The sequence below is a fragment of the Vulpes vulpes genome, chromosome 16, assembly GCF_048418805.1.
Source record: "Vulpes vulpes isolate BD-2025 chromosome 16, VulVul3, whole genome shotgun sequence".
Classification (NCBI taxonomy): domain Eukaryota; kingdom Metazoa; phylum Chordata; class Mammalia; order Carnivora; family Canidae; genus Vulpes; species Vulpes vulpes.
Window position 1 is genome coordinate 13,446,337 of NC_132795.1, and position 14,261 is coordinate 13,460,597.

Sequence of the window (14,261 nt, forward strand, 5' to 3'; positions counted from 1 at the left end):
TCGGAGTCTATATGGTAACATAAGACTTATGTGATATATACTGAATTGAATTCAAAATTAAATAAAAATTAACTCATTTATGGTCCTGAACCTATAAATGAAAAGAAACAGCTGTTAATCTCCTTTCAATTTATATTAGTTCCTCAATGAAACTGGTGAAGACACACTGATCTGGCAAAGAGATTTTTCTGAGGCTCTTATACACTTAATTAAGACCATTAAAAAAACGAAATAGTGATATTGGCTCTTCACTGCTTGATTGAACATGCACAGTGACTTTTTTCTTTAGTGTATTATCAGCCTCTATCATCATCTGTGAGGTTCAACTGGTAAGATAAGACTTTTCACCATTAATTTGAAAGGGACTTTCTTTTTTCTTTTACATTCATTCATGCACTCATTCATTCACTCACTCAACATACGTTAATTGAGCACTTGAAGTATAACGTCAGGTGTTGCAGGATACAATAATGAGAAAAATCTTGGTCTATCACAGTCTCTTTTGTCTTCCCCACAAGCATCTTGCTCCATCATGTCCTCTCTCCTCATGCCTCAGTTCTCTCAAAATCTTCCTAGTTAGTTCTCCTGACACACAAGTCCCACCTGTTCAAGCTGTATTGTACTCAGCTGTAGAAAAATATTCCTTGAACAAGAGTGCCCTGCTGTCCATATTGACACACCCATAACAATCATGGTAATTAGAAGATATTATTTTTTGATTCATTGACTTTCTACACTATTTACTCTTATTTGATCCTCATTGTGACCATGAAAGGCAAAAATAACATTTTTATCTCACTTGTATCCACAGTTTCCTATTAATGGGGCATATGTGCCTAGGGAGAACTACCTCAAATGCTTGAATTAGATTGCACACTCACTCTCTTCCCTTGTTCCATGTGAATTTCCGTAGGGTGCTTGCTTCTTATCACAGCGATTGCCAAAAATCTGACTTCACAAAGATAAATCTTAAAAAAGGAATGTAGTGTGATTGAATGTGGAAACTGTGAACTATCTTGACGTCATGCGGTGTTTAACAGATGTTGAATATCACTGTGTTTCCCTTTGAGCAATTAAAATAATCTGCCACACCCCTGCGAGTCTGCTGTGACTTCTCACGATGCTTCTGTGAGCTACTTGGGAAATTGGTCCTAAGCAGAAACAATCCCTCTTCAACTTTTGCCTTCAAATTTGGCACAGGACACATTATGTTCTACATTTTTTGTGTGCACAGGACTCATGTCTGCTACTAAGTCATCTGCTCTGTGACATTCAGAGACCATTCCTTGCACGAGCCCTGGCATAGAAGCTAACACACCCTGTGTAAAGAAAATGCTCGTCAGTAGTTTATCGAATGAGGGGATTAAAAAAAATACCCTATGTCCTTATGTAATTTCTCCCCAGTTATCTGAAATATCTTTAATCTTACCCTATGAAAACTGAAATGTATTTTTTGGACAAAGTATACAGTTGAGAAGTGTTGCTGATAGATGGAATGCAGAAAACCAGTGTCTGAATAAGCAAGGGAGGACTCTGAAAGGGGGTATTGCCTTTCTTATTACTTGTAGTTTGGCTATTTTTGGAACAGCATGCCTACAAGTTACTGTATTCAAATACATTAAATTCTGTTTGCAGAAATAAAAAAGGAAAATAATGGTGAAGAATATAGTGCAGGCAAGCATTTCTCTATACTGTTAATGGTATATAATGACTATGCCATCAATGATGATATTATCAATGACAGAATAAAGAGGACTATTGGTAGAAATTATACCTTGAAAGGAAGTACTCAAGAGTCAATCAAATTATGTTTTACTTCAAGCATCTATAATATTAGTTCCTACAAAGCTCTCTGAGGAAGTATGGAATGGTTCCCATGTGTGTGTGTTCGTTTCCTTTCCTTCTCTCTCTTTCTTTTTTTTTTTTAAGATTTTGTTTTAAGTAACTGCTACACCAACATGGGGCTTGAACTTGCAAACCTAAGATCAAGAGTTGTATGCTCTATCAACTGAGCCAGACAGGTGCCCCAATCTCTCCTCATTTTTTTAAAGGCTGGGAGATAGACTCTAAATTTCTTTCTGCCCCCCAAAGTAAATATCCTTCTATTCAGTCATTCTGATTGAGGTCCATTATCACTCAAGAGAATTAATAAGTAACTAGCTGTGAAATTTCCTTTCAGTGAGTTAAAATGCTGACAGTTACTAGCAAAACACCCATACACTGAGCCATTTGTCCATTAAAATTAGGGAGATGAGATTAAGAATACAACTAATTTGGGGGAAATGTTGGGCTAGTTCCTAAGATTTTTCTCTCCTTTTGGTGTCTATTTCCCCTGACTGACTGAAATTTCAGTCCTAGCAGTAGTGAACGAGGATCATCGCAGTAAATTAATCCACTTTCAGATGAAACAGACTTCAAAGCACAAAGCCAGCACTGGGGACAGAGGAGTCCTTCGTTACCTGCTGTTTCTCTGTCAGCCGAGGTCAGCTCTCCGTTGATTCCATTCTCTTTGGTATCTGAATAGGTGCTCTGTGACCCATGTTCTCCAAAGGCGCCCTCTTCGTCCTCCCTGTATGGGAATCCATTGGCGCTTCTGACAAGTCCTTCCCCTGCCCCGCCTTGATCCTTAATCTCAGGCGGATGTGGATGTGCAGATGCCTCTGTTAGTTGAGTTGAGGTCCAGTGAGGCGCCTTTGCTTCGTCTTTCCGATCATCTGCCATTCTTCAATGCCCTGTGACCTCTCCTGGGATTGGAATCAGAAAAATAGTAGCCATCACTTTGGGAAAATCTGATCTGTTATTACTATTACTAAGATAGGGAAAACCCAAGCAAACTCAATGGTTAGCTTGGTCAAAAACATGCTTAATAGTCCACTATTAATATCAAGCAAATAGTTGTTGTAACTACCTTGATTTTTAACAGATCTTTCCTGGCCTATCTACTCCTTTAATAAATGATCACCATTAATTTTCGTATGTATGTTTTAAATTACTGTTTGGCATTTAAAGAGATATCTAATTTTCACTGACATATGACATTGACTGTACAGTAGAGTCAAAGAATCCTTCTAGATTGGGGAAACCCACAGTATGAGGAAATTGGATAGAGAAAGGTAAGAAAAGAAATAGCTAAGGGGAAATGATGAATTGGAGATTACTCCATGTACTCTTTTAAAAACACAACTCTCTCTAAACCCTAGAAAAGACAATGGCTAATGTGTTAGTTCTTTCCATTTTAAAAGTATTCAATTCAAACCAGAGGTGGATATGTTTTCTTGGATACTGTATATTAAAAGATAGTTTTGACTTAAGTTTTCAGCAAACTTTTCTATATTAAGAGTATATATAGATGTACTAAGATTTTCTCTTAGTATAAATCTTACATAGAGAAAGGATAAAAAATTTCATATTAGGCCCACATCCTACTCATGTTATTTCACAGCTAAGTCAAATCAGATCTGGAAAAGTTAAATCACTGACATATATCTGATAGCTGTAAATTATAGTAAAGTTTGAATAAGTCATGGAATGGGTATGTACATGTTAAGTGAGTGATAGATATTGCAATGGGCTTCACTTCCACACCGATGCCATTTGGTTTAGAGATGTAGTTGAGAAGACGTGATTCATTGTTCAGTTCTAGAAAGCTGCTGCCAGCAATGTAGTCTCATTGTTGGCCTACTGTCCCCACACTGAAGATAATGACATAGGCAATGACTATCTTTGGTGGAAACTAAGAACACTTTCCCATTTTCAAAACAGTAACTCAAGTAAAAACCTCCAAACAAGCTAACAAAATTGTATTAAAACAAATCTACTTTCTGTAGACATCACAAATAAAGCTCTGTTTAAAGACATCACAAATAAATTAACATATAAAGAAAGTAAGCTTTCTTACCAGATTCCTACCAAGTATTTGTCTTTTTTTTAAATTACTGAATTTCAATACTTTCCTCAGGTTCTCATTCTAGTTTTCTATTCATACCAAGAGGAGCTAGACGAGTTAACTAATTTGATTACAATACCAAACCTCCCCCCAAATTGCTTCGCATAAGGGTTCTATTTATTATCCACAAGAACATATTTAAAAAGGATATAAGAAGTTTAGCTTTTGAAACACTGATTGAATGACTTGTGAATAAATCAAGGAGCATCCCTAGATCTCTGACAATGTGCAAAGAACTGGATCCACAGAAGGGTTTCCTTATCTATAAAGTGAGGACAATGCCTAGTTTATCGTTTGTTACAAAGTGTGAACAGAAAAACATAAAGGGCTCAGCAAAGTCCCAGTTATGTTCTAGAGATAGTAATTACTATCATTGTTATTATTATTAGAAATGATACTACTAATCATTATACCACAAATCATTATATATAAAATATTTTAAGTAGTTTTCTGGAATTACTGCTATAGAAACAAGAGCCTGAAAACTTGGTAAATAATAAGTTACTGGCAAATCCGTCTCTAGGTATTATGTAGGACTGTCCAAGGCAGACATGGCAAATGTCTAAGATGCGGAAACCTGATGGGAGGAGTGTAACCTCAGAATTCAGCACTGCATGTATACATCTGAATTCAGCACTCCATCTTTATAAACATGAGTCTGCAATGTTCTAGACTCCATTCTGCCATTGTCTTCCAGTCAGATTCAGGAGTCTAAGGATTGTATTTTTTCTGAGTTGTTGTGGCATCTTTGTATATCTAATGGGCCAAAGAAATACAGAGATTCTAATTGCGACCTTTGAATTTGAGATCCTGGTTCAGCATCTTTATCTTTACATGCCTTGATTTCTTCACATTTCCTTTCCCCAAATAGCTTAATTAAAATTTCCATATTCTTACATTGTCCAATCTATTTTGCATGCTGAGTAAATACTTGTAAACAGAAAGTTTCCTCGAAAGAAGTACTTGTCTTGTTAATGCCACTTAAAGAAAATAGGCTTTATAATTTTAGAAAAGTTTTAGATTTACAGAAATATTAAGCAGATAGTACAAATAATTCCCATGCGCCCCTGTACACAATTTCCTGTTACTAACATCTTACCTCAGTATGGCATATTACTTATAATTAATTATAAAATATTAATACATTATTATTAACTGAAGTCCATAGTTCACTTAGATTACCTTAATTTTAGCAAATATCCTTTTTTTCGTTATTGTTCTAGAATTCCATCTGGCATACATTAACATTTCATGTCTCCTTAGGTTTCCTTTGGCTGTGAGAATTCCTCAGACATTCCTTGTTTTTGATGATCTTGAAAAATACTGGTCAGGTAGAGATTAATTCCTATATTGAAATGCGTCTGATGTTTTTTCATGATTAGTTTTGGCTTATGTGTTTTGGGGAGGAAGACTGTCAGTGTTAAAATGATCAAATAAGCTTAAGAAATGCTAAATTAGAGGAGCAAGTAGAACTTGAGTTTTCTGAGAGCTTCTGATAGGCTACTGGACTTTGGAATCTCAGAGAGGGGCAATGATGTCCAAAGCATTCCAACCAAGTGGCCATAGGAAACTTTTTCTGATACTATGTTTATTGTAATGTCCAAAAGGATTTGGGAAATGCTTAGGTTTTCATTTTAGCTACTGTTTAACACTGAGAGTCCTAGCCACAGATATTCAAAGTAATTAATTAAAACAACATAAAGCACTCAAACTCCCAGCTAAAATTGGCAGTCCCTGCCCCCCAACCCGCCCTCCCCGGGGCTCTCTGGAAAAGATTTGTCAGTGACAAAAAATCCTCACCTTGAACCTAAAAAAAAACAACGCCTGATTAGGGAAAGAGTACCACTTAGCAATCATCCATTTAAAATATTAAGATACCTTGTTTTCAAAATACCAGGCATCTAAAACATAAACTCCTTAATGGTCAATAGAGAGTTTTGGATTCTTCCTTTTCAATTAATCAGTAAAGCTCATTTTGGGAAAAGAAAGAGCTGGCTGGCCATGCTACTTTAATTAATACCAGAGGCACCAATACAGTGGATTAATTATCTAAAATGCATCATCTGATTTCCTGATAAGAATATTCAGATCATAAACTTTAAAATGCTTGCAGATTAATCAGACATCACTTTCTAATTTGTTGGGTATCAGAAATGTACATAGTCTAACCATCAATTAAGTGACAATCATTTGAGGAGATCTTAAGCTGTAATTAGCATTGCTGACAAAAGTACTTTGACAGAAAATATGATTTGGAAAGATTTTCATCTCTACTGAAAAGCTCCTGGAATCAAAGTGACACTCTTTTGGGCACCCTCCCTTATAATCATAGCATGGAATTATGAAAACACCCCCCACTCATGGTAAACTTCATATCAATATTTTGGGATCATAGATTATCACCATGCTTCACAATGGCATTACAATATAGTTAAGAGTGATCACACCTCCCTTTAATCTCTTCTTCCTCATGTACAATATCATTTTTACCTGAATCCCCCTGAAAGCTGTGAATGTATTTTTTTAAATTTTTCTTGTGAATGTAGTTTTAAAGAAGAAAGATGAAATAAACTCCAATCCCCCTTCCTATAAAAGGAAACTTGTGAGGTATCAGGAATTGCGACATTCCATTCCTACCGTGTAATGAGAAAGACTCTCCTCTTTCCATGTTGTAAAAGATCACAGATCCTAACAGCTGAACAGTTGGGGGTATCTACCACACAATCATCTGGTTTGATTATTAAACTGAAAAGCTACCTGAATTCTTCCCTCTATCTCCTTTCACAAAGTCTAGTTTGATAATGTGGGCAAGGAAATTACTAAGTTTAAAAGAAATGTACTAAGTCCAAGACCTTGATTCCCAATTTACAAAAATTTACAATGGGAATCTTACCTGGTAGGGCTAACCACAATTCCAGTATTAATGGGAATTCAGCTACGTGTAATATGGATTTTTTAAAAAAGAGATCCGATAGGTCCAAATTTCTCTCTATATCAGAATGAGATATTTCACCTGACTTTATCATGTCATTGCTATTATATTGCATATTGCAGGGCCCCAATATTAATCTCAATTAAGGACATACTTAGAAAGAAAGCTGAGAGAAGATCTTATGCCTCCATAAATGTCAGTCATGGACTTGAGTGGTAAGCTTCAATTTTTGCTATACTTTTTAAAAAATATTTTTATTCATTTTATCTTAGAGAAAGAGTGTGTGTGTGTGAGCAGTGGGGAGAACCAGGGGCAGGAAGGGGAAGAAAGAATCTCAAGTAGACTCCACACTGAGCACAGAGCTGATTTGGGACTTTATCTCACAACCCCGAGATCACCACCCTAGCCAAAACCAAGAGTCTGACACCTGACTGAGCCACCCAGATGCCCGCTACTCTTTTTTATTTAACAATATCTTCTTGATAATTGAAAGTCCCCTAAGAACAGACACTTCTTTCATCAAAGTCCAGTTTTTAAAATTCCAGCTCTTAAAATTCTAGCTTTTTCCTCCAATAAACCTTAGATCTATTCTCTCAATCTAATACTCCCTGGGAAAAGCACACAAGCTTTCATCCCAGCTATTGAGCCACTGATCACTGATATACTCTAATTCATTTCTTTGATGACTAATTATAAAAAAAGTGTAAGATTCATTAGTATTTGGCAATCTGTCATTAACTTTTGATTCTAAGGGTATGATATAAAAATGATATGATTTGGTATTGATTAGATTTCTAACCTTTTGAAGAGTCAATATATATCAGCTTATATTAAAACCAGAATGAAAACAGTCTTTCTATAGCTTGAATTCGAAGTTATAATGGTATATGGATTAATTCCTTGTCTATTTATAAAAAATTTTCCAATGTTGTTTTTAGGTAGATTTGATGCATAGACTCTTAATGCTGCTGAGTAAAAGAACTACTTTTACCCATATTGAGTAGAAGATGTTAGTACCATCAATCAGGAGCCTTATAAGTAGTCAAATCTCTTGGATAATTTTAGTTAAGAAATTGCAAAAAAGAGAAAAGATATACAAGTAACAGAGTGGAAGGAACAATAACAACAACAAAAAGGAACAGAGAAAAATTTAATTAATTAAATTAACTACCTTCACATAAAACATTCTGTATGGCAAAACAGTTCAGTTTGGGATACATATATTTAAAATTTTAATTAGTTAATAAATAGAAAAATTTATATCTAATATGATAGTTAAGACAGGTTCTTGGAGATACGCTTTGTAACTTATGAATGTGTGTATCAGTTGGCACCACTATTATTTATCAGATTTCTAGAATATTGATTGCAATATCAATAATTAGGCTTCTCCTATATTGAGATTCTATTGTATTTAAATACATCTGCTTTTCAAACCAGGCCGAAGACTGTAATGCTCTTTTAAGAAAATTAAGTATTATCATTTAGCACACAGCAGCTCTCATGTTATCCCTCATGTATGTAAAGTGAATGAAAATCAAAATAGACTTAAATTTCTTCCATGCAAAACATTTATAAGACTTTAATTAATATACTAGATCTTTCTGATAGGTTATAGGTTAACAAACTCTCATGACAAGAATTATGTCTTAGAAAAACTAACATTACTTACTTTAAAAAAAATTTTTTTTCTCTTTTATCTGTCCTCCCTGGAATACTCTTTAAATGGCTACTCGAGCAAATATTGCTAATAAGTGAATGGTAAGTTTAAAGTGACATGTGAGAGGCTCAGTCAGTTATGCGTCTGTCTTCAGCTCAGGTCATGATCTCAGGGTCCTAGGATCCAGCCCCAAGTCAGGTTCTCTGCTTAGCAGGGAATCTGCTTCTCCCTCTCCCTCTGCTCTTACCTATCTCACTCATGCTCTCTCTTTCTCTCAAATAAATAAACAAAATCTTGAAAAAAATAAAGTGACAAGTGACTTACTACATTGGAGGTAGCCAAAAAAAACACACTTTTGTTCGTTCTCCCTTATGTTTTAATATGTGCACATTAAAATTTAATGCATTTAGGGACGCCTGGGTGGCTCAGTGGCTGAGTGTCTGCCTTTGGCTCAGGTCGTGATCCCGAGGTCCTGGGATCGAGTCCTGCATCGGGCTACCCACAGGGAGCCTGCTTCTCCCTCTGCCTATGTCTCTGCCTCTCTCTGTGTGTCTCTCATGAATAAATTAAATCTTAAAAAAATAAAAACAAACAAACAAAAAACAATGCATTTGCAGACTGGTTTATTTATTTATTTTTAAAGATTTTAGTTATTATTCATGAGAGACACAGAGACCCAGGACCGCGGGATCATGCCCTGAGCCAAAGGCAGATGCTTAACCACTAAGCTACCCAGGGGTCCCTACAGACTGGTTTAAAAGCAGAAGCATTTTCATCCAGACCTCCATCTATCATTGGATTACCTTTTGTACATGCAAAAAAAATAGTTTGGTAAAACTCTGATAGTTCCTAGACTTTCTGTTCTTTAAAGCAAGAAGCACATAGATATTTTTATTTAAGTGTACCAAACAAAAGATTCTGAGCTCATAAGCCTTGAGGGCTTGTAGGTAGAAGAAACTGTCACATTTTCTCCACTATTTCATGGGAAGAAATAAAAAGTAAGAGAAACACCTAGAAGAAAATGTCCCTGACAGCTCTATTGTCTTCCTGAGCCACCGATGAATATCTTTTCTCAGGGCTAACGATGCAAAGCAGAGACACACTGTACTAAAAAAAAGAAACCATTTTCTAATTTTCTACCTTAGTTGGAGAATTTCTCTTTCAGAGTCTGAAAAGAGTCAAACAAAAGTAAGATGCATCCAAGTAACATGATAGTAATATAGAAACTTGCCAAAAATGCCACTTAGTCTTCAGATGGGTTTCAAATACTTGTTGAATGGTGAATAAATTAATCATCAATCCCCTACCTCAAGATAAGCACATGGAAAAATGTCCTGTCAGCCCTATGGCTGTTTGACCAACACTAGCTCACTTGGTGAGAAGAGAATGGTTTTGAACCTAATTTTCAGGCATGGTAAATTTGGACTCAGGTCTCACTCCAGATGCTCCCTGGTGGTCTAATGGTTAGGATTTGATATTCTCTCAAGTTCTAACTCCACTGCAGAGCTTGTAAAAAATGACACATGAATAAGCAGACTTGAGTGAGACCTCATAGACATACCACAGACCATGTGACAGGCTGGTTTAGAACTATCTTGAAGATATATATTTATCCCATTTCAGAAAAGGTACTAAAATCATGAAACTGACACAGTCTTTGGCAATCATCCATTCCAGTGTACCTTAAAGTATTTTCAGCCAATTACCTCCGATATCAATCTAATAAATTAGAATTTCTGGGAAAAAATTTCTGGGTATGGGGCTTGGAAATTGGTTTAACAAGTTCAACAAGTAATTCAATTGCAACCAAAAGCATAAGATACCTAGGAATAAACCTAACCAAAGAGGTACAGGATCTATACCCTAAAACTACAGAACACTTCTGAAAGAAATTGAGGAAGACACAAAGAGATGGAAAAATATTCCATGCTCATGGATTGGCAGAATTAATATTGTGAAAATGTCAATGTTACCCAGGGCAATTTACACGTTTAATGCAATCCCTATCAAAATACCATGGACTTTCTTCAGAGAGTTGGAACAAATTATCTTAAGATTTGTGTGGAATCAGAAAAGACTCCGAATAGCCAGGGGGCTATTAAAAAAGAAAACCATAGCTGGGGGCATCACAATGCCAGATTTCAGGTTGTACTGCAAAGCTGTGGTCATCAAGACAGTGTGGTACTGGCACAAAACAGACACATAGATCAATGGAAAAGAATAGAGAATCCAGAAGTGGACCCTCAACTTTATGATCAACTAATATTCGACAAAGGACGAAAGACTATCCACTGGAAAAAAGACAGTCTCTTCAATAAATGGTGCTGGGAAAATTGGACATCCACATGCAGAAGAAAGAAACTAGATCATTCTCTTACACCATACACAAAAATAAACTCAAAATGGATGAAAGATCTTAATGTGAAACAAGAATCCATCAGCATCCTAGAGGAGAACACAGGCAACACCCCTTTTGAACTTGGCCACAGTAACTTCTTGCAAGATACATCCATGAAGGCAAGGGAAACAAAAGCAAAAATGAACTATTGGGACTTCATCAAGATAAGAAGCTTTTGAATAGCCAAAGAAACAGTCCACAAAACTAAAAGACAACCTACAGAATGGGAGAAGATAATTTGCAAATGACGTATCAGATAAAGGACTAGTATCCAAGATCTATAAAGAACTTATTAAACTCAACAGCAAAGAAACAAACAATCCAATAATGAAATGGGCAAAAGACATGAACAGAAATTTCACCAAAGAAGACATAGACACGGCCAACAAGCACATGAGAAAATGTTCCGCATCACTGGCCATCAGGGAAATACAAATCAAAACCACAATGAGATTCCACCTCACACTAGTGAGAATGGGGAAAATTAACAAGGCAGGAAACAACAAATGTTGGAGAGGATGTGGAGAAAGGGGAACCCTCTTGCACTGTTGGTGGGAATGTGAACTGGTGCAGCCACTCTGGAAACTGTGTGGAGGTTCCTCAAAGAGTTAAAAAGAGATCTGCCCTACGACCCAGCAATTGCACTGCTGGGGATTTACCCCAAAGATACAGATGCAGTGAAACACCAGGACACCTACACCCCGATGTTTATAGCAGCAATGTCCACAATAGCCAAACTGTGAAAGGAGCCTCAGTGTCCACTGAAAGATGAATGGATAAAGAAGCTGTGGTCTATGTATACAATGGGATATTCCTCAACCATTAGAAATAACAAATACCCACCATTTGCTTTGACATGGATGGAACTGGAGGGTATTATGCTAAGTGAAGTAAGTCAATGGGAGAAGGACAAACATTATATGGTCTCATTCATTTGGGGAATATAAAAAATAGTGAAAGGGAATAAAGGGGAAAGGAGAAAAAATGAGTGGGAATTATCAGAAAGGGAGACAGAACATGAGAGACTCCTAACTCTGGGAAACGAACAAGGGATGGTAGAAAAGGAGGTGGGCAGGGCATGGGGGTGACTGGGTGACGGGCACTGAGTGGGGCACTTGATGGGATGAGCACTGGGTGTTATGCTATATGTTGGCAAATTGAACACCAATAAAAAATAAATAAAAAATATCTAGATAACTTAGATGCATGCTGAAAATGTCATTTAGTAGAACTTTTTCTCTCAGGATTCCCATATAACCACAAAACTCACTGTTTTTCTTTGGATTACAATATTAAGAAGATCACAAAGCACAGAAATAGTCACTGATTATAGTTATTACTCGGCAACATTAAATACTCTCAAAAATTGGCAAAAGGAGAAACAATGAAAACTTGGAAAATCTAAAGGAAAAATACACTGTGTGCCAGATAGGCATGTCTCCATTTTTATAATGCTCTTGGCACAGACAGTTCTAGAATGTTTTCTATGATATGTTTTGCCCTGTTATCATGTAATGTACCAATTCAATAAAAACACTGGGATTGTAATTTTGTACTGTTACATACCCAAGAATGAACAAAAGAATAAAACAACCAGTTATATAATACAATTAATGAATACTGTTTCCATTTTCCATGTAGGCTCAATCATACTTTATACGATTACTATCCATACAAGTATAGCAAAACAGAAACTTTTGTTTTGGCCTCTAATGGTATTAGGAATTTACGTAGAATCCACATCTTTGTTTATAAATACTGAGTTCAAAGCTTAAATCGTTGTTGATGAACTGACTATAATCTTCTAATTCCTTTTCTTTGTCTTCCATGCAAAACTCAGGAAAAAGTTCTGGCTGACATGAAAAGTTATAAGTTGGGAATCCAGATATTTGTTTCCTGTCTTCTCTGTTCTTTTCAGGCCAACTATAAAATACCTGTAAGGATGATTCATTCCTCATTACACACTATGACTAATAAACAGTCTGTATGAAGAGAGTTGACAGCTGCATAATTATTTCTCGTGATATTGAACAGAGTACAAAACCCAGTGTTAGGTTACTGGTGGAATTATATAAAATAATAGAAATAAAGCATAATCCCACGCAAGCTGGAAGTGTTCAATAAACTCTATCAATTATGTATTACTTATGCCTTTTATTTGAACATTTTTAGCAGTAGGATCCTGCGTGTGGCTTGGTTTGTTCCATATTGAAAAACTGAGGCCAAAGAGAGTAAATTATTTGACCAAGTTAGACACTGTTAGGGAAATCTAGAATGAGATGTCAGATTCACTAATATCCTTATCATTGTTTGCTTTTTCACCAAAAATAATGAGACTTGTAGAATAGATTGGAAGTAGAAAGTCCAATCCGGATAACGCTTATTTTATAAGTCTGTTCCATTGATAACAACAATCTACCATACTGAACTGAGTAAGAAACTGTGTGTGACCACGGTGTATAACCTCTATTTCATAGCTCTACAGTATTTCTGATGCCCCCCTTCACAGTGTATAAGAGGGACTAAGACATACCTTATATACATATCAGAAGTAAATACTACTTAAAATGTTCTAAAGCTTTGGCCTCTACTGAAGATATTTAGCTAAGGACCAGCTCTTAGGTACTGAAATATGATGGAATAAATAATAGATTTCCAAATAGAAAATTAGGGTTGAATCCTGGCTGTCCCATTTAACTAGATTTGTATACTTTAGACATGGCACTAAACCCAAGTATTAGTTTCATAAGCATGAAATAAACTACAAACCACTGACCAAATACATTTTGACTCTTACATCAATATTTTAATTTTCTGCACAGGAGAAAGTCAATCACAATAATTGCATTGAAGTTACCTTTAAATAAACATAAATTGAAGGTTCAGGGAAATTTTAATTTGGATTTTAGACAATTAACGATTTTGTTCTAATTTTTTCCAGTTTGAAATCTGATTTTAGACATGTCAGACTTTGTCCAGTGTCACATAACAAAACAATGTAAATACAAATCTCTTTTAGATGCCAATTCCATGGGTACAGACATTTCCAAGGAAGAACCAGGTCTAAGTATTTACTTGCACCACCACCAAGCGAAGATCCTTTAGTTCTGGACACCTAAGATCCACATGATAGGGAAGACACTGACTGAGTGTTCAAGTGGCTACAATCTAAAAACAATAACAATCTAAAAACAATAGTCCTTGAAGAAAAGATGCTTCAAAGATTTCTTTAAAGGAGGTAGGAACAAAATACGACTTTGTAAACTTGAAGGTGGTACTATAGATTACAAAATAAAATACTAGAATTGAAAACAAAAACCAACCA

General features: G+C 35.8%; 1 protein-coding gene across 36 annotated transcripts in view; it reads right to left on the reverse strand.

Moving 5' to 3' along the window:
- The window catches only part of MAP2 (microtubule associated protein 2), a 216,828-nt gene that overhangs the window by 74,992 nt on the left and 127,575 nt on the right, over positions 1–14,261 (reverse strand). For 32 of the 36 annotated variants that reach the window (XM_072741350.1, XM_072741348.1, XM_072741349.1 and 29 more), the window contains one exon: positions 2,460–2,744. In XM_072741350.1, the coding sequence (XP_072597451.1) occupies positions 2,460–2,721 (262 nt within the window). In that variant the 5' untranslated portion in view covers positions 2,722–2,744. Of the gene's footprint in view, positions 1–2,459; positions 2,745–5,128; positions 5,270–14,261 lie in introns of those variants that run through there. The other 4 variants (XM_072741362.1, XM_072741370.1, XM_026002229.2 and 1 more) reach the window with 2 other exon arrangements.